This window comes from Phodopus roborovskii, unplaced genomic scaffold (assembly GCF_943737965.1).
Source record: "Phodopus roborovskii unplaced genomic scaffold, PHOROB, whole genome shotgun sequence".
Lineage (NCBI taxonomy): Eukaryota > Metazoa > Chordata > Mammalia > Rodentia > Cricetidae > Phodopus > Phodopus roborovskii.
Window position 1 is genome coordinate 12,280,128 of NW_026126424.1, and position 21,967 is coordinate 12,302,094.

At 39.9% G+C, this 21,967-nt stretch overlaps 1 protein-coding gene across 4 annotated transcripts in view; it reads left to right on the top strand.

The window, feature by feature from the left end:
- Positions 1–15,571: 15,571 nt before the first annotated feature.
- Ptbp2 (polypyrimidine tract binding protein 2) overlaps positions 15,572–21,967 on the top strand; it is a 68,154-nt gene continuing 61,758 nt past the window's right edge. For 2 of the 4 annotated variants that reach the window (XM_051185594.1, XM_051185596.1), the window contains exons 1-2: positions 15,572–15,897; positions 17,493–17,523. In XM_051185594.1, the coding sequence (XP_051041551.1) occupies positions 15,890–15,897; positions 17,493–17,523 (39 nt within the window). In that variant the 5' untranslated portion in view covers positions 15,572–15,889. The remainder of the gene's footprint in view (positions 15,898–17,492; positions 17,524–21,967) is intronic. The other 2 variants (XM_051185593.1, XM_051185595.1) reach the window with 2 other exon arrangements.

Below are 21,967 nucleotides of genomic sequence, written 5' to 3' on the forward strand. Positions count from 1 at the left end.
TGAAAGACAGAAATTACATAATCACTTCAAAAGATGCAGGAAAGGCATTTGATAGAACTCAACATCCCATCATGACAAAAATTCTAAAGATATTAGGATTAGGAAGAACAAACCTCTCTGTGGAGAGGGGGTGTGGAATGGGATAGGAAGGGGGGGGTGTGGGAGAATGGAAGGGTGAATGAACTGGGATCCCCATTTGTATATGACAAAATCTATTCCTGAAAAGTCCTAATACCTCCATTATAAAACCCTAAATTATAATGCTTTCTATAAAACCAATGTATAATAATCAATAACTCTTTACATATCAATTTTGAACTTAATAAGAAAGTAGAAAACCATTCCACTAATAGTAGCTTAAAAACAAAAACAAAAAACCCTTTAAATACTCCTAACATAGAAAGTGAAAGAACTCTAATGAAAATTTTAAGACACTGAAAAAATAAATAGATGAAGATACTAGAAAACAAAAGACCTCCTTTGCTCAGGGATTGGAAAGATTAATATTGTAGAAATAGTTATGTTACTGAAAGTCATGTACAGATTAAATACAATCCCCCATCACACACACACACACACACATACACACACGCATTCCAATTACTTCACAGAATTTGAAGAAAAGTCATAAAATTTGTATACAAACACACAAGACTTCAACTATCTAAAACAAAGCCAAGCAAAAAGAACAACACTAGAGTCACCGTCATATCTGACTATACTTGTAGAGTTGTAGTGACAAAGACAGCATACTCTTGGAACAAACACAGATGAGTAGAACAATGGAATAGAATGGAAGAAATAAACCAACACAGCTACAGTCATCTATTTTCTGACCAAGAATACACATTAGAAACAAGTCAGCCTGTTTGATAAAGTAGTGCTGGGGAAATTGGATGTCACACAGATGCACGTTTCTCAATGTGCACAAAAATCAATTCAAAGTGATTCAAAGCCATTACTATAAGAACAGCAATGTTGAAACTGCTAGAGAAAAAAACATGGATAAAAAGCTTTAAGATATAGGCATAGGCAAAAACTTCCTTTCAAGGGCAGAAACAGCCTCAAATACCAACAAGTGTATTACGTGAAATCAAGTATTTAGCACAGAAATTGAACAAGAAAATCAACACAGTGAAGAGTTTCATGTCTTCTTGCTATCACAACACAGCAGGACAGAAGCTTCTTAGTGGAGAAAGGCTTTTTCCAGCTCAGTTTCCTGTTACTGTCCCCTGCACTGGGAAGTCACTATGGCCACAGCCTGAAGGAGCTTAAAACATCACATCCATGATCAGATAGGGAAAACAAAGAGTGCATGCATGTTTGGGCTTCCTTCCCTTTTTCCTCTTTCCTTCAGTACAAGTTGCTACCCCTATGTGTGGTGTCACAGCTCTCTGTGATGCCAGATCTGAGAATTAAATGCCCTCCCCTGTTCTCCATGGGCTCCCACAAATGTACCAATACTCTTATACAGAAACACATGCACGCGCGTGCGCGCGCGCGCACACACACACACGCGCACACACACACACAGAGAGAGAGAAGGAGAGAGAGAGAGAGAGAAGAAAGAGAGCTAGAAAAGGAATGATTGGGAGAAGAAAAATTCTTGTGGGTTCAAGTGACTGCATGGAATCAGAGAGAGGCTGTGTGAAGAGGGACAGGGCTTAGCAGAAAGCAGTTATGGAGGGAAGGGAGCAGGGAGCAGGGAGGCTTACGCATGAGAAGGAAGTATACGTGAAGACATCAAGGTAAAACTCATTACTTTGTAGTGGGGCATTGGTGGCGCACAATCCCAGCACTCAGGAGGCAAAGGCAGGTGGACCTCTGTGAGTTCCAGTACAGCCTGGTTTACAGAGCTAGCTCTAGGACAGCCTCCAAAGCAACACAGAAACCCTGTCTCAAAAAACCAAACCAAAGCAAACCAAAACAAAAACATTACTTTGCATACTAACTGATAATTACAATTGTTTTTTAGACAGGGCATCACTATGAAGCCCTGACTGCCTTGGAACTTGGAATGCTAATCAGGCTCACAGAGCTCCACCCAAGTGCTGGGGTTAAAGGGTTGTAGTGTACCATGCCTGATTAAAAAACTGTCTCTCTTACACCTTAATCCCAGCCAGCAGATCTCTGTCAGTTCAAGGCCAATCTGGTGTGAGTTCCAGGACAGACTCCAAAACTACACAGAGAAACACTGTCTCAAAACAAACAAACAACAAACAAACAAGTCTTTCTTTGATCTCTAATACCTGTTTTTTCACAGCCATCCCACTACCGCCAATACCTAGACTTGAGAAGACAAAAGGACCAGGGAAAGTGTTGGGAAATTTAAGTACTTGTCCTTTCAACTCTCTTCTTCCTTACCCAGCTGTAGAACTTCCATGCTCTCAAGGTTGAGCAAACAAGGTTGTTCTCAGAACTTTCCAGTGCATAGTGCCTGTATCTTGACCCCAGGTGTGGATGGTGCATGACTTCCTCCTATGCTTAGCCCATCCCCCCGCTTGGATATATAAGCCCATTACTTTTTTGTAATAAACAACAACTTCTTTTTCACTTCTCATGGTGGTCTGTTAAGTGCTGCAATCCCGACACCCTCTGCCAGCTTGACACTCTGGTCACACAGACAGGGCAGAAAGATGGGGAACAACAACACCCCTCAGAGTGAGTAGGATACAATCATTGTGTTAGAAATAAAGGTCAGAATGCATGGCACATTGATGATATACCCAAATATAAAACTGTACAACTTTTCATTGGGTACTAATATATGGTAATGATGGCAAAGGCAGTGATATATTTTGAGAGATGCTATGTAACTTATTTTACAATTCATAGTATATAATTCCAATTAGTGCAGAGAAAGGACCATAGTTTTAGCATTTTTATATGAATAATGCAAGACTTCATGAATTTAGAAACTTAAATACAAATAAGTAGAGGTGAAAATCAAATAAAATGCTATGAGGTGAGACTCTTAGGTTGCACCTAACAGATTAATTAGCTTTAGAGAGAGTGAGAGAGAGAGAGAGAGAGAGAGAGAAAGGGAGAGAGGGAGACAGAGAGAAAGAGAGAGAGAGAGAGAGAGGGAGGGAGAGGGAGGACCAAAAGGTGGTGAAAAGGGAGAATGCTGAATGTAGAGGATGAGAAAGGGAGGCATGGGGGGAAAAAGAAAGCAAAAAACTCAAGGTACCAGTATTAATAGGCCATGGAAAATCCCCAAAATAAGATGTGGCAAAGCAGGCATTAAGTGTCCTCCATCCCTCAAGCCCTTTCTACTAAGTTCTCATCACTTTGCACTGGCTTCATGCTTTTGCTTCTTCTAAGAAGTATCTGCCTGTCACCGTAAGGTAGAAAGACAGCTGTCCACTACTCCTGTGTTAGAATGTTGAGTTTTCCTCTCTGTGAATTTGTAGGCTGGAGACTCTTATTGACAAGCTTTAATAAATTGCCTGTTCATGACTGAATCGACTATGGCCAAGAGAACTCTGCTCACAGAGCGCAAGTGACACAGCTGAAAGCCCCTTTATGTGAAGAAGGGTTAGGAACTAGGAAAGGAACATTGCGTAGAGAGGGGTTTTCTTTATGGAAAGCCCATAAGAGTTCATATTAAAATGCATCATAACACATTCTAGAGTAGAAATCACAAGGGCCAAGGCATTGCCGAGTACAGGAGTGCCTTCTGCCCTCAAGGACAGACACACTCAGCCCACTGCTTTCACACTGTGCTAACAGAGAGCTGAAGTGGAAGGCAGTTCATTCCAGTATGAGGCAGCTTCACTGTTAGAAGTTAGTTGTTAGGCTGAGCTGAAATTTGTCTTTCTATAACTATAGTCCACTCTGCTCTGTCAAACAAAAACTACAATATGCCTAATTCCCCTTTTTATATGACAGTCCTTTATTTGTTTGAAGATAAGTGATGTGTTCTCTGGTTTTCCCAAGGGTAAACATCACCAAATCCTTCAAACTTTTTCCAGATGTCATGGATGGCTCATTCCTCATTATTTTAGTGGGTAGTTGGCTTTCAATTGTCTAAAAACATACTTTGACTGCAAACGTATAAGTAGTAAAAGCATTACCTTGGTTCCCATCATATTCAGTGTTCAGAAGATGTGTCATCCAACAGTGCCATTATCCCTTTCATGTTTCCATAAAGGCTTAGGGAACAGCTACTATTCACCAGGTGTCTTACATTCCAGGGGAGGGAGGCAGAAACCAAGCAATGAATATATATATGTACATTTATATATATTTATATATAAACAAAATGAGCTTTGAGGAATTCATACTATGAGAGGCAGTGTATTTGTCAAGTGGTTATTAGTAAGCCAATCAGATGTTATCAGATTAATAGACACCACATCATTAGCAGCTGGTAAAACCAAAAATTGAACCTGCAGGACTTAGATTACTGGTCAAAAGAATAGGTTCTGAATAATATCTCCAGCCCTTCTTAGAAACATGGGAAAAGTTCTAAACCTTCCCAAAGAACATAAAATTGCTATGTAGCTGGACGCTTTCTGGGAATGAGCAACAACAAAAATCCACACCATTTGTCCCTCCCCTTAAGCATTAATCCAAAAGGTCCTGTCAATTACCTGGACAAGAAAACACTTTCAGGAATGCTCTATGTTCTGGAGACTTTAGGAAAACCTTTAATGCCTACCCTAAAGATGTAGATTAATGAAATGGTCTCCTGGCCATTGCCCACTCTCATGCCCCACTTCACTGAAAAGAAACTCTACCTTTCACTCTATGCTTTGTGTGTCCCCTCTGAATTCTTTTGATAGAGAGATAAAGAGGACAAGGGACTTGAACAAAGGCTAGAGTGGAATCCTGGTAACATCATGTGGGTTTCCCTCTGCGATGGGGCAGGGTTGAATAAGGACTGAAGATGGAGGCAGTATCTGTCAGGGAGTCAAGAAATATTAAGGAAGAACAGAACAGCTTACATTTAAGCCCTAAAAGGAGATGGGATCTTGCATGCCAACCACACCAGGGAACTTAGAGGAGTCTGATGCTCTGGTTAGGAATGAACAAACAAATCAGTTGTGAGGAATGAGGTCAGAGAGAGGACAAGAGAGCAGTGCGTATTGGCTTATAAACTTTTGTCAGGACTGTAGCTTCTACTCAGATGAGGTCAGGCTTCATTTCAGGAATCTAAGAAGAGAACTGAGATGCATGCATGTTCTAAAATGCTCTGAGTTCTTAGGAAGAACAGACTGCTAAGGTACAGGCCCGTTTCCTTTGTTTCTGTAGGCTTTACATATAGGTAAGTTGCTTTTGTGCTATGTGTGGTCACTGGCATCCATCAGAACTATACACTCCGAACGAATGCATTTGTACCATCATCTAACATAAATTTCAGGGTTATTGATTTGCCTCTGAAGCAATATCTGTTTGAGCTTAGATTGACTTTGGGTCTTGCCAGAAACTATCATGATACCTGGGAAACATTATCTTAATTGACTTATCCCAGAGCTGTAAAAGCAGGTCAAATGCACCCAAATTGCATGACTACTCCACAAGGGAAGGACAGAAGGAACATAAAACTGCCAATCATGATACTGTTCACAGTCACCTTGTCAAAAATAGTATTCACTTTCTTAATGCTTTTTCTAACTCAGCATGGTTTGGGACTATGATATCCTTAGTTGAGTAGATTAATTTCATTAACAAGATCTAAGATTTTAATTGCTTTAGGTCAGTGTCCCATGGTAGTTTCTTTATGGGGATTGCTATAAAGGCATGAATCTCCTTATATGTAAAGCACTTACACAGCAATTATTTTATTTTTTAATTTAATGTATTTAATTAAATGTGTGTGTCTGTGTGTTTGTACATGTGTGCATGTGTATAGTATAGCACATGTATAAGTTCAGAGGACAAGTTGAAGGAGTCAGTTGTCTCCCTCCATCCCTTAGGTGCCTGGAGTGAAAAGTTTATCATCTTTACCTGCTTCCAATTCACCCTTTATACTGTGTCCTTGCTGTTGGAGATGTGATCTCTCCCTTTCCTATTTCAACTGCCTGCTGTCATGCTTCCCACACCATTACAGATGCCCCTGTGGAACCGTAAGGCAAAGGAAATTCTTCCTATAAGTGGATTTTGGTCATGATTTTTATCACATCAACAGAAAAGTAATATAGTAGGCTTGGTAGCAAGCATCTTTTTCTACTTTGCTGTCTTGTTGCCCTAATTTTTTATGTTGTCTTGGTTTTACATGTATTTTCTTACTTGGGGGAATGTCACAGAACACATGTAGAAGTCAGAGGACAACTTGTAGGAATCTATTCTCTTCTTCTATGACATATGTCTGAGGAATTGAACACAGGTAACTGAGGTTTGTTTTTAATCTAAATAAAATATTTTGTACTTATGTTTGTGCTGCAGTCCTTTTAGTGTCTTGTACCCTGGTTCTACTTTTGTAGTATAAGCCATCTGTTACTTGAAATAATTAACATTAGTTATTGGAAATACTTAATAAGAATGTTTCTTTTCTTTTCTTAAAGAAATTTTATTCCTATAGTTAAAAATAGGCATGGGGTGACAAAAACACAGACTGGAGGAACAGTGTTCCAACAGAGACATCTATTATGAAACAATTAAGGACAACCACATTGGGAGTATTTTCAACTCTCATTTCTTATTTCATCCTTTCTATCATTAAGGAGTCAAACTACTTTGAAATCTAGAAATAGTAAGAGATTTTGAAAAGGCTGACCACTTCCATTTGCAATGTTTTGTTTTTGGTAATATTTGTTATTTAGTCTATGAAAATTTCATACATGTATTCAATATATTTTGATCATACCCATCCAGTACTACTTCCATCCAACTCCTAAGGTGCTACCTTGTGTCACTTCCAATTTCATGTATCCCCTCTTTTGTTTTTGTTATTAACAACCTTCTGAATTCAATTAGTGATGCCCACATAGGCATGATGCCCAGGCCATCCACTGGGGTATCGTATCAGCAACCTACTGGTGGCCATGTCCCTAAACGAAAGTAGCTATCAACTTTCAATAGTTCCTCATTTCAAGGATGGGATCTTGGGGGTTCTCTACCAAGCCATGCTGAACTTCTGACTGCCTTGATATAATATAGGTCTTATGCAGGTAATAACAGCTGCTGTAAGTTGGTATGTATAACAGCCTTGGTCGTATCTAGAAATCTGGATTTCACAGCTCTTCTCATTTGTCAGTCTTATATACTTTCTATCCTGTCTTTTGTGATGCTTCCCGAGCCTTGAATTATTGGAGATTGATATAGATGATTTAGGCATAGGTAAGCACCCTCAGTTACATATTTTGGCACTTTGACCAGTTATGAATCTCTACATCTACATTAACTTCTACCCTCTTCAAAAGGAAGTTTCTTTGAGCAAAGGTAAGAGCAACACATATCTATGCATAGAAACCTAAATATTTAAAAGCAGTCTGAGAGTATGACCAGTTAGCAAAACAATAGTAAGTTTACCCTTATGGTCTATGATTTTTCCAGTCATGTTTACAGTCCTGGGTATGGTGATACTTTGTTTATGATCTAACAAATAAGCTTGCATGAGGATCAGAGTGAAAAGTTAGTCACACTAGTTAGCCATAGAGGCCAAGCAGTATTGGAACACACTTTTAGTGCCAGCACTTGAGAGACAGAGGCAGACAGATGTCTGTTAGTTCAAGGCCATCCTGAGCTACATAAAATTGATCTAGTCTAAAAGAGAAATAGAAGTCACACAAAGGTGATCTCAGTACTAGGGATCTCACACCTTTAATATCAGCACTAGAGAAGAATGTCAGGTGAGATGAGACAGGAGCTCAGTGCAGTCTGAGGTTTGGTGGAGACGGATGCAGTCTGGAGATGCAGTCTGAGGACAGGATCACCTCAGTCTGAGCACTGGTAGAGGTGGGAACTCTCTAGTGGTTAGTCACGTTGCTTCTCTGATCTTCAACTTTAGTCCTGGTATCTGCCTGTGAGTTATTTTAAGACCAACTAGAATGTGTGCTATACCTGGGCATGACCTCTTGTAGAACAGGCTTTATATCCAGTCAGAAAGTATTTGGTCACCACCACAACAGTCATGCCACCATTGCTCCAGTGAGCCCATCTTGTCATGCAGGTCATCAATGTTGCCTGCTGAGTCTAGTGCTGGGTGAAACCATTGATGTCTTTTTCTTCCAGAAGCCAGAATCACACAAAACAACACAGGCTCTTGTCATTGCTCTTGATTGTCCACCTTAACGAGGCCATAAAACCCTGTTGCTAAAGTCACCATTTAGTTTGGAGGCCGGACTTAAAGAAAGCAAGCTCAACTGGCAAGGAAATGCTTCCTGCTGGCTAGCTTACATAGTGATGAAAGCTGGTTCCTTTCTTTGTAAAGTTATAAAGGAATGTGTAAGCCTTACTCTTTCCTGGTATGAGCTAAAATGTGTATATTCGCAAATTGCTGTCCTTAGCTTCCATTTATGTGGGTGTTTGCACAAAGCCACATATTATTATGACATGGATTTCAGATTTCATTTACTGGTTATAGCATTCCAAAGTGAGATGCTGTTGTTTCCTTTGTATTTCACTCCCCCACCTCTCTTTCACTTTTCTATGTGGCTTTTTGTTTTGTTTTGTTTTCCCTCTCACCCCTAGTTTGAGTCTTTATGCCTTATCATTCTGAAAAACGTTGATCCAATCAAAGGTATTGTGAACTCTTCCAGGAATAATCTTTATCATGTGCACAATATAGGAAGTACAGCCATCTCTGCTGAACTTTCCTTCAGTAAACATGCACACAAAGCTACTGCTTCTGAACACCCACAAGGCAACACTGCACTAAAACCATACTTTGATCCTATGACCTAATCCCTTCTCTGTTTCAACATAAAACTTAGTTTTTATCAAAGTAAAACATCCACACAGCTTTGAAAGCAAATAGCTTTGGAAGATCTGTCAGGAAATAAACTGAACCCAAACTATGCCCTTCCTCTTCCCCAAGTTCCATGACCCAGACAGAAGTGACCACTTTCAAGTTTTTCACATTTCCATGATCTAGTGACTTTCTAGAGTCCTCACCTCTGAGTCCCATGATCATCTGCCATTTTCTCAGCTATGGATTGTATACAAAGTATCTGTTGACCTCCTACTTTGAAAGATGCAAATTTTTATAACACGTTGGAGTACACAGGTGCACATAGATGTATGCGTGCCCATGTGAGCACACACACACACACACACACACACACACACACACACACACACACACTTCTCCATTTATCTACTCTTCTCTGTAAAATTCTTTCACAATCTTAATTTTGAGAATACTATGAAAATACTTCATTAAATTTTTAGTTATTCTGGAATTAATATATATATTTTAAATCTGGTATGCAAAAGATGTCTCAGCCAGTAGAGAACTTGCTACTGAACCTGATGATCTGAGTTTATCTCCAGAACCCACATGGTAAAACTAGAGAAATGGCTTCCACAAGTTGCTCTCTGACTTTCACACATATGCTGTACCACATGTTCCCATACTTAGACACACACAACACAGGATAAATGTATACATGTTAAACCTTTTAAAACTCCATATATTTTTTGTTTCTTTTTTCAAGAACCAAAGATCTCTGTTTAATGGATCTATATATACATTTAATGCCTGTGTGTTCCATATTTTTCCTGGAGATTCTTTCCTGTAGCATTTCCTCTCTGGTCCCACAAGAACACAGAGGCTGGTTTATAGCTAGGGCCTGGGTTTCTCTCATCTGCTTCCAATGTCCTTTTGGATCACATATGGGATGTCAGGTTTTTCCGGAAGCTGCATTTGCTTCTTTCCTGAGTATTAAAAGCCACATCACAGCAAAAGAGTCAAGTATGTGTGCAAGAGCTTTTCTTTACTAGCTTTGCCTTTAAGGCATCTAGAAGGACTTTAAAAGAGAGAGAGAGCTATATTAATTTATGTGTATGTGTGTGGGTATGTACAGGTGGGTGCAGGTGCCCCTAGAGGCCAGATGTGTCAGCTTCCCAGAAGGTGGAGTTATAAGCTATTGGACACAGTGCTGGGACCCAAACTCCAGTGCTGTGAAGGAGTGGTACAGGCTGGGCTTTTAACTGTCATGCCATCTCTTCAGCCCTCAAGCAATTTCATTCTGTCTTCATGTGTCAACAACAGTATGGAAGAGGCTCTTTTCCCTCATGATTCAGTACAATATTCCCAGGACTTTGTTAAGTGACACCGAGGACATTTGTTCTTGTTTTTGTGTAAACTTTTAATATTCTATTCAAGTGCTTTGCTCCTTGGCTTTTATTTGTTTGCTTTTAGACTGCATGGTTATTTATTTATTTACTGTGTGTGGTATGTATGTATGCGTACATATGTATGTATGCGGATAATCACAGGGCATGGCCACCTGACAACTTGTAGGAGTTCGTTTTCTTCTTCCCCAGTATGGGCCTGCCATATCATGTGGGTTGTCAGACTTGATGGTAAACGGCTTTACCTGCTGTGCTATCTCTTGTTGGCTTTTGACAATTATTTAATTACAACAGCAACTGCTAACCTTCCCCAAAGTCTCAAGTCACATGTAGGGCAATTTGGTAGCATCATTCACAATTCAGAAAACACACACACACACTTTAACTTCTATTTTTTATTTATGGCAGTCTACTAGGAGATGTATTCACGTGTGGAAAATGACTTAGAAACAATAGAATTAATTGCAGAATTGTTCACAATTATCAATATAAAGACCACCCAAGTCATTGATATGACTAGTTAAATAGAGTATAATTTACTCAGTGGAACACATAGCCATGTAGAAAGAACAAGACATTCCTAAACTCCATAATGTATTTTTATTTCTTAGATTTCAAAGACCCATTTTTAATTTACAGAATAATAAAATAATGCCAGTTATGTAAGGATTATCACCTTTGGGTAAAAGAATAACTATTTTTGTGCTAGTTTACTTTCCAGTTGCTGTGATAAAATACCTGAGAGAAGCAACTTGAAGGCAGGAAGGGCTTATACCTCTTACAGTCCCAGGGGACACTCTTAGCCATTGTTCTAGTGCTGTGAAGAGGCATTGTGACCAACTTATACAAGGAAGCATTTCTCTGTCGGCTTGTGTACATGCACAGTTTACAGTTCATGACCAGACCATCATGACATGGAGTGGAGAAGCAGGCAGTCACCCATAGCACTGGTAGGCAGGAGTGGCAGCTGAGAACTTACCTCTGATCCACAGAGGGCAGAGACTAACTCTGGGCCTTAAAGCCCATCTTCAGTGAGGAACCTCCTTCCACAAGTCCACACCTCCTAATCCTTCCCAATAGTTCTACTGGGTGGGGAACAGGTATTCAAATATATAGCCCAGGGGGTCCATTCTCATTCAAATGACAGCAGTTCATCACTTGGGGGAGGTCATCAGATATTTGAGTTGGCTCTTTACATCCACAGTAAGAGCAAAGAGGGAATGAAAGCATGTATGTTCACTACTCAGCCCACTCTCTCTACTTTTATATGGTCTAGGACACAACCCCAGGTAATTTTTCCACTCAGAGTGCTGTATCTCCCCATGCAATGTGAAAGAGTCCGTCTCCCACATACACATCCACAAGCCAACCTGATGTACACACACACACACACACACACACACACACACACACACACACACACACACCGCAGCTCTTCTCAGGTGACTGTAGACTGGGACAGGTTGACTGTTAAATCAACCATCACAATGTCAATACAGGTATTAGAGCAATATCTGAAAATGTATGTGATAAAGTGCCAAGATGGTTGGCTAAGGAATATGGATCTGATTTGGGGGAGCAGGGTCCTAAAATATATGCTTTTTTTTTTCTTCTAGTAGATTTATTGGTTCATAGTTCACATGCTCCGAAAGTCATGAGCATCAAGCTTCAGTGAATTTGAATATTTTTGGAAAGTTGCACAACCCTTACTGCATTGTAGTTTGGGATCTATTTATATCTATTTTACATCCCCATTCCCAGTGCTAAGTAACCTAGTGTCTGCCTTCTGTTTCCAATTGTTTTCCTTTTCCAGGGAGTTTGCATACATTTTTATAGCTTCTGAATTTCCTTTTCTCTACTTGGAATTTATATTACCAACTTAAAAATAAAATACTATCTAAATGGCATTATAATTCTTTCTCCTTGTGTCCTCTAAGCAGACCATGGTGGGGTTAAGAATAAAATCCTCATGTTGTGAACATGGTCCCTTTTCCTATTTTTATTGCATCAATATTGGACCTCATTTTGGCTTAGCCTATGCTGAAATTTAGATTTTATTATTGTTCACATAAGTGAAAATTTCTGTAAAAGGTCAAAACATTTACCACTAGATGGGAAAGAACTAATCATTACACTGAAAGAAGATATGGGTATGAAAATAATACTGGCCAGACACTTCACTTTTATTGCCTTATTCTGTTAGGAGTCCATAAAACAAATTGAATCTTGTCAGAGATTATGAAGGTTAGCCACCCTCTACTATTGAGATTAATAATCCAGGCCATGGTTAACCCATAACATCACAAAGATTTAGATTTGGGTGTGACTTTATTAATTTACCTGTGACATTTCCCTTAGTTTATTAATCTGCACATGTGCCAATTTGATTTCATTAGTGACATGCTGAACCTTTGTGAAGAATCTCTATACAGATGTATCCATATCAACATGGACTGTTGCAAAAATTCCAGAAGCCATATTTGTGGCCTGTTCCTTCTCCAGAGAATAGAGCAGTGACAACAACAAGAACATCAATCAGGGACAGGGTAGCACCCTTTCTCTAAGCATTTACTGAAGCCAGTCAAATAATTTGGACTTAACAGCTATCAGGGATGATGGCATCACTTTTAATTTCCTTCTGATGAAAGAATACTTTATCCTTGGTTATAATGAACATGTCTAACAACATCACATAGCCAATAAATGGGACATCTCAAATGTGAAGCTAGGCTTTCATGGGTATGTTTTTGTGATATACACACATACATATATATATGTGTGTGTGTGTGTGTATGTATATATATCACACACACACACACACACACATATACATTCTGTAAATATGTTTCTCATACTGGTTAATGAATAAAGCACTGTTGGCCAATAGGAAAGCAAGACAGGTGGGACTAGGAGAGTAAGAGGAGATAGGAAGGAGTAGGGAGGAGATTCAAAATGTAGGACCAAGAGAACAGAGATCTTGATCCTCTCTCCAGTAAGATAAGAACATGTGGAAATACTTTGATTGAAATGGGTTAATATTTAAGACAGAGCTAGCCAATAAGAAACACTAGCAACTGGCCAACAGCATTACATCTAATACAGCGTCTCTGTGTGTTATTTGGGGCTTCACACTGCTAGTACATGAGCTACAACCAGTGATTAATAGTAACTAATAAAAACAGTAAATGTAAAAACATACTAATGAAAGTCATGTGAATATGGTTTTTGTATCTTAAAATACCTTGCTGAATATTACCTCCAAGGAAGCATTTTACAACTTCTTGGCATATATGAATTCCCAGAATGACTGGTCTTGGATTTTGTGACCACTGTTGAGTAAAATAAGGAACTCTTGCATACACAAACCCTGAGATACTATAACAGTTAAACTGATAAGAGATGCCTGTCCAGTGAATAGCTAGCCTTGATACACTGGACGTGGAGATGACTCAGGTTCTGACTGGCCAGAAAGGCATGGAGAAGATTTCATCACTCTTTATTCAGGCAGATGTGCAAGGCAGCCTATGCTGTGGGCTGTTACGTTAGTATCATTCCCAACTTTTATAATATATTTTACACTTATTAATTCTTTTTTTTTTTTTTTTTTTTTTTTTTTTTTTTTGAGACATAGCTGTCCTGGAACTGATTTGTAGATCAGGCTGGCCTCAAACTCACTGAACTCCATCCACTTGCCTCTGCCTCTCAGGTGCTGGGATTAAAGGTTTGTGTTACCATAGCCTCGCTATACTCTTATTTCTTAGTACATTTTAAAATCTAGTACTTGCTTGTGTCTTGACTTTTGAACCACCTCAAATATTTTCTACAAAGTACTCACTCAAATAAGTCAGCATATTGATTATATTGTATGTTTGCTCTCTTATACTTTATTAGGAAGAAGAAAAAAGAATGTATTTTAATGAACACTTGACACTTGACAGAAGAATTCTGCTCCTCATGACACAGTTTATCTTCCCCAAGATAAAACAAGAACCAAATTAATCAATACTGATTGAGCCAATGTGAGATATACAGAGAATGAATGTTGTATTCCTACCTCCCTTTGGGAGTATAGACATTTAATTGTTGAGAGAAATCACATGAACAAAACCACAACACATGAAAAACTATTATTAATGGAAATGATAATGGGTCCTTTATGTATCATAAGTCAATAGTGTAGCCAAAAGGGAGGCATTATAGGAAATTAGATTTTTTAAAAGAATTGACAATCCCTGAGGCAAATCAAGAGTTTTTGACCATGGGGTGGCTTTGAAAAGTTCTTAGAGCAACACTGTCTCTCTCTCTCTCTCTCTCTCTCTCTCTCTCTCTCTCTCTCTCTCTCTCTCTCTCTCTCTGTTCTTTTATTTTTTGAAATAGGGTCTCACTAAGTGGCCCAGGCTGGTCTCATCCTTTGGAGTAGATGGGGCCAAGTTTTGATCTATTATTTAAAAAATTATCCTCAACCTACCATTTAGTGAAGTGAAACTCCAGCTGGTAAGGACAAGGGGTTTCCTGAAGGAAACATAGGCAGATCCTGAGGGGGCATGAGAAATGCAGAAACGCTGTTAGTGGGTGTTGAGAAGTAGGTATTCAAGAGCAAAGGAAAGAGGGTGTTGCCATTAGTGTAATCCAGTGAGCATTTCCCAAAACCAAAACTTAGCCGAGGCTATGCTATAAATACATTAAAGGAAAACATAAAACATGTACTATGCTATTAAATTTAAGATCTTGAGTTTTATGGAAAACAGCGACTTTGTCTAGGCCACTTTACCATTTTCACTCCCTCTAACCAATGTTAACTCAATAATCTTCACTGCCATTTTCATTTTTTCCATATCTCCAAATGTTGGAATGTACAAACACTCTGATACCTCTTTCAGCGTGTGACCATTCCTATTTAGAGAACTGGGAGGTATGCTTTTAAATTTTGTTTTATTGATTGATTTTTAACAGACGCACAGTAATTACCAACCGAAATGAAGATCACATTTTCTTGGGCCAGATTGATTCCAGGTTTGGAAGCAAACGCCAATCCTGATGAGCTCTCCTTGTTTAGAAGTATTGTTTTTACTAAACAGTGGGTTTTGTTCTTTGGGATAAGACTTTTTGAGGATGGACAGTCTGTAAACACGGTATAGGACGCAGCTATTAAGTATCTTCCCTAAGGCCGAGTGGGTGGAGGGCCACCAGGCTGGGGCTGGGATTGGCCTGTGTGGGTGGCAGAATCCCAGGTTGGGGTTGGAGGGAAAAGTGGAGGCTGCCTGGATTGCAATCCTGCAGTCCTCAGGGGCCAGCCTGAGGCATACGGGGTGCAGGCAGTCCCACTCACACCGCCCACAGAAGGGAGCCCAGGACGCCTAGCCAGCCACGGCAGCAGGAACGTCGCAGAGGGCGGGAGCAGGCGCGCGGGCAGGCGGAGGCAGCCAAAGGCGGAGGCGCCCACTCCCCCCGGTCCCTGTGCCCCGCCGCTCGTCTCCCGCCGCCGGGCGCCCGAGCGCTCGGCTCTTTCCGCCGCCGCGCGCTGCCCCGTGCGCTCCGGCACCTTCGGCAATTTCCGTCGGGCCCTGGCCGCCATTTTCTCGCCGCTTGTGTGGCTCGCTGGCTGCGTGGCTCGGTTCTTGGGAGCGAAGCTTTGTCCGGTTCGGCAATGGACGGGTAGGTACCGGAGCCCGTGAGGAGATGTGGGAGGGAGAGGAGTGTGACCGGGCTGCGGCCGGGGCCGGGGTCGGGTCGGGGAGCCGGGTTCGGGCGGCCCCTCCCAGGCCGCGCCGCCGTTACCCAACCCCCGCCCCATCACACACACCCCTCCCCGGGCTTCCCTCAGCGGCTCCGGCGCCCAGCGCGAACCGCAGCCGGGCCTGGGAGGCCGGGGAGGCCTCGGGGCTCGCGTGGGGCCTCGGTGGGGCCGGGCGGCGGGGGATGGGGCGGGAAGCCCGGTGCGGCCCTGCCCCCTCGGGAGCCATGTCGACGCCGCGGGGGGACCGAACCCTGGGGTGGCGGCGGCGGCGGCGGCGGGCGCGCGGGCGCGGGTGGGGGACGCCGCGGAGGCCTGCGCGGAGCGGCGAAGCCCGAGGCCCGCCATCCCCGGCCTCGCCCGAACCACCGCGGCGGGAGAGCCGAGTGGGAGCCGCGGGGAAGGGGAGGGCGCGTGGCGGCGGGAGGGAGGAGGAGGGCACATGTCACACTCCTTTGTTTTCATCCGAGTCTGGGAGCGGGGGCGGGAGGCCATCGAAATGCCTTTACAGAAAATTGCAAGGCTTGGCCCAAAGGGCCCAGAAATTAAACCATAAACAAAACAAAACAAAACCCCGTGAAGTGTTTGAGGTAGCATCAAATCACATGGGCAGAGGCCACCACCAAGCCATGGCAAACACAAGAATGGATATTCCACACAGGATTTCTTCTTTTTTAAAAGGTACTTTAGTTGGTTTCTGGGAGAACAAAAACCCAAGCAAACATGGAACAGAGTCGTGATGCATCTTTGAGAGCATGGGTGTGAAGATAGGGTGCAGAATGAGATGAGAGCTGTGAGAAAAGATGAGGACCAATGTCGAGCCCGTGTTAACTCCACATCTCAGAGGACTCAGTTCAACTCATTGTTAAGAGGGCACAGCTCTGGATAAAAATATGACACTACTCATAGCTCATTTAGGGGAAGGGGGATTAAAAGAGACCTCAGGTAACATGAACATTAAAAGGAGTATCAGTGTTTCAAGAATCTAAGGTAAAATTTGAGTTCATTAAATTGGTTATCTAGAGTTTTCTAATATTTTAAGGAGATAATAAAAAGTAACAAAGAAACCATGCCACAAATTACCTTAATGGGATATCATTTTCCACACGTAATGTAGATTTACACATGTCCAGAATTCCCTCCAGACAATCAATGGCAAAAATTGAGCAGAAATCCATGTTTTCCAATTCCTAGATTCTGTCTAGATGACCAAAGAACTTGAGTTATGTTGCTAATGTCATTATAAAAGCACTGTAGGAATGGCATAGTGTTCTGGATTTTCATCTTGCTGTTAAAGGGTCTTAAAAGTTACCATAAACTGAAGCATTTCATGTTTCAAGTTGTTTCTAAAAAAAAAAAAAAAAAAAAAAAAAATTCAGGTAGATAATAGTGCTGAACATCTCTGTTGTTTTCTAACAGTATTGCTAGTGTCTGGAGAATTTATGACAGATTTTGAAAGTTTTAAAGTTAATGATTAGAAGAATAAGAGGTTGACACTTATTTTTTTCCTTTTCAGAATTGTCACTGAGGTTGCTGTTGGTGTGAAGGTAGGAGATTGTGTTTCAAACAAAGTAAAGTGGAAACTAAAAATGTTGAATCTACTATCATTATAAAGAGTTGAAATTTTTAGTTAGCTAGACAACATATCTCAGTTACAAAATATTTCCCTTAATTTGTGAAGTCAGAATCAATAAACAGCAATACAGTTGGATAGTGTAAATGACTGCATGCTTTGCTAGTAAGCTTTTTTTTTTTTAAACTCTTTAAGTAGTGTAAACTTTGTTAGTTTAAGATAGTTTGAAATTAGTTGCTCTGACACCAAAGAACAAAGTTGTTGAGTACATAAAGAGCTGTCTTGTTTAAAGTAGGTTTTTACTCACTTCTTGGGTAGGAAAACTGCTCAACCTCTACAGTTGACTCCATGCTTACCATCTGGTGCTTCCTGGAAGACCTTGTATTGATGGATTACAGATTTTTGTTTGCAAGTCCATCTGCCCAAGCCTTGAATATTCCTTGTCTTTTAGCTTATGCCCAAGCCTTGAATAAGGAGATTTCTCCTGCCCTTCAACCATATTTATAAGCATAAATATAAAGCCCCTTAAATATAATTATCCTTCGAATTGTTAGTATTACTGGTTTATTGAGGTTGACGCTCAGTATTTTTCTTGGATCTTAAAAAATTGTGTTGTGGTGGCTTAATCTTCATAATAGATTAGGAGATGTTACTGTGTTTTCTGTTTGATAATTAACTAGATGTTCATACTTTAATATTTAGGTTATTTCTTGAGTTTATATTGTGTAGAATGTTTAGTTTTATTGACAGTCGTTTTCCAAGTTAAGATAGTTAAGAGCTTTGCAGTCAGGAATAGCTCAAGAGTACAAAATGTGTTGAGGTAGTTATCCAAATAGATTTCTTCTGTGAATTTTGTAAAAGAATAAAGGATATAAGGTACTTTGTAAAAATGACTTTATAAGTCCTTGGTCTCTTTTTTAGCAGATGAGTTCACATACAAAATGTCATGAATGGTCAGGAAAAAAGGGAGGACAGTTAGACTAGACTGCCTGGATAGGATGTGTTGGCTTTCCCAGTTTTCAGTATTGCAGTTCAGGGAAAAAGGATTAGAAAATTGAATAAAAATACTACTCATTTTAAAAAATTGTTTGATATAAAAAGTTTAAAGTTAAAATTAATTTTACATCGTTTTATAGAACATTGGTTAAATATATTTGTTGGTGTCAGAATTATGTACAAGCATTTAAACTTTCTTAAAAGTAAAACAGTAATTTTAAGGAAAGTAATATATGTGCATGTTTAAAATGTTGCATGCATTTCTTGATCCACAATTCAGTTTCTTATGTGTAGATAAATTGTTATTAAAATTCTTTCATGTTTTGAAATATATTGTACACTTGTCCTTTTTTGTACAAAAACATTTTAAAATTTTTATTTTAAACTATGTAGTGTTTTATGTACAAAAACTTATAAAACCACCACCACAATGGAGGTAGAAAGTTAGTTACTAGAAATGCCATCCTGCTTCTTTGTAGTCCCCTCTTAACTCTGTCCTCCAGAAGACAGTGATCTGCTGCGTTTTCTAGAATTTCAAATGAATGTAATCAGAAGGGAGATGCTCTGGTCTTTTATACTCAACAGAAACTTTTAAGCTATTTACACATGTATTGTATTGATTGTCCCCTCCCCCACACCTTGCACTATCTGGAAATTAAAAACTTTTAGTGGGTATTTTTGTTTGGGGCTATTATAAGGCTTTTCTGAACATTCTTGCACATTTTTCTGTAGACATACGCTTTTATTTCTCTTGGGGCCCATTGTTAAGAATGGCTGAATCATATGTTTGTCATGTGCTTAACTAATAGAGAAACTGCAGTCTCTTTCCCACAGTAGATGTACCATCTTGCCATCAACAGGGTATGAAAATTTCAGTTCCTCTGGAGACTTCTCAGTGCTTTTTAGTGTTTAGTGGGTGTGAAGTGATAATTTAATTGTGGTTTTAATTTGTGCTTCTGTATGGTATCTATTATGAGCAGTTTTCAGTGTGCCTTTTGCCAGCTGTTGTTGATTTCCTCCTTTCTTCTCCTGTTTCTGGTTTTGTGAGTCAGGGTTTCACTGTGTGGACCAGGTTAGCTTCCCAATTAGACTAGAGATCTGCCTCACTCTGCTTCCTTGCCTCCTGAGTACTGGATTAAAAGCTGGCACCACCATGACTTCACTAGTGTATTATAGTCAGGGTTCTAGTCTAGAGGAATAGAATTGAGAGTAACCAATCTCTCTGTGTTATCTGTGTGATTTTCTTTTTCATGTGTGTGTGTGTGTGTGTGTGTGTGTGTGTGTGTGTGTGTAGGTGTGTGTACACTCATGGAATTTACTGGAATAGTTTATAGGTTGTTTTAGTTATGATTTCTATTGCTGTGAAGAGACACCGTGACCATTGGCAATTTTTATAAAGGAAAGCATTTAATTGGGGCTGGCTTACAGATTCAGAGGTTTAGTCCATTATCATCATGGTGGGACAGAGTGATGTGCAGGCAGTCACAATGCTGGGGAAGGAGCTGATAGTTCTACATTTGGATTGTTGGGCAGCAGGAAGAGAGACACATACTGGGCCTGGCCTGAGTATTTGAAACTTCAGAGTCTGTCCCCAATGACACACTTCCTCCAACAAGGCCTCACCTTTAATACTTTCAAATAATGCCACTCATGAGCCTATGGGAGCCTATTTTCATTCAAATTACCACAGCTGTGGTTCAGCTATCTAATCAGTGTCAGTTTCCCAGTGGCAAGCCCAAGAAACCAATAGTTGTTCAATTCACCAGGCTGGGTATCTCAGCTGGTCTTGTGTATGTGTCTGAATCCTGAAGAAGTAGGCTCTGATACCAGTGAAGGAATGCCTCAGCAGGATCTATGAAGTTGCCATTGAGAAAGGGCAAGCAGGCAATCACATAGGCTGACACCAGAAAGAGTGGCCCAGATTCAAGGTGGGTCTTTCTACCTCAAAAGATATATGGATTTATGATGGGGCTTCTCACCTCCAATGAGCTAACCAAGAAATATCCCTTACAGGGATACCCTTGGGTTTTCATTAATTTTAGGTATAGTAAAGTTAACAACTAAGACTAACCATCATGCCTGGCTTGTTTACTAAGTATCTGTTGAAGTCTTTTGTCTAAGTTTTTACTTTTGGATTTTGATAGGCTTCATTCTGGACATGTCCTTTATTAATAGCCTGCACATTTTTTTTTCCCCCTATCACTCTACATTCTCTATACAGTACCTTTGAGGAATAGCAGCTATACATAGTTGAACTCCATTTTAGTTCACCAGCTTTTTCATTTAGGGATGATGTGGGGTTTTTCCTATCTAAGTCTCTTCTAACATAAAGTAAAATGACTCATTTGTTTTCTAAGAGTTTTCATTTTCGTTTAATATTTAGTTGTCTTCTGCATTTGGGATGAATTTTTTTTCCACTGCCTTTCCATTTTGTTAGATTAAAAACCAACAAAACTCTAGAAGGAAATAGGGGGAAAGATAGTGAAGGAAATGTAGACTACAACAAGAGAAGCAGGGAGAGGGGAGAAAAAGTCAAGAGTCCCACAAATCAGAAATTAACCATTTTTAAAAAGGGTACAAAACATGGATTGAGAATTTTGATTTAAATGTGGACATCAGTTTTCTAGCAACATTTGCTGAAGATAAATGTTTTCATCATTAGTAAACCTTGTAGCATTGTCATAAACAAGTTGCCTTTAAAAAGTTGCCTGGATAAGGTTTTATTTCTATACCATTTCCTGTTGACCCATTTTTATGTGTCTAGTTGCCAAAAACATATGTTGTAATCTCTAGTTACTCTTAAAATCATGTTGCCTTAGTTTGCCAACTTTGTTCTTTTTCAGAGTTGTTTTGGCTCTTTATAGTCATAGAAAGCATGCTGGAATCTAACTGTATTTGGCATGAATTGTGAAGCAATTTGAAGAAAATTAAGTTAATACTGAATTTGCCTATCAATACAGTTTTATCTCATCATTCACATAGCTTTTAAAAGTTTTGGCGTTGTTCTTTAAGATCTTACAATAGTTTTATGTGTTATTATTAATTTTTGGGGGGTGGATTCATCTATAAGTATTCACAACTTCTGTTATAAATCATTAGTTCTTAACCTCTGGGACATGACCCCCTTTTAATAGATTACCTAAGACCATTGGAAAACACAAATGTGTACATCATGATTCATAACAGCAAAATTACAGTTATGAAGTAGCATTGAAAATTTAATAATTTCATTAAATTTGTAAGTCTCATGTGTTTGTTTTAGAATCTTAACAGAATTTTCACATTTACCATTTATGTCTAGTTGTACAAAGACTTTTCTCTCTTGGCTCTTAGGGTACCATTTTTTCTCTTCTTGCCTATGACTGGTAGTAAGTATTAAGTTGAATAGAAGTGGTAGGAGTACTTTACTGTGTTCTTCCCAT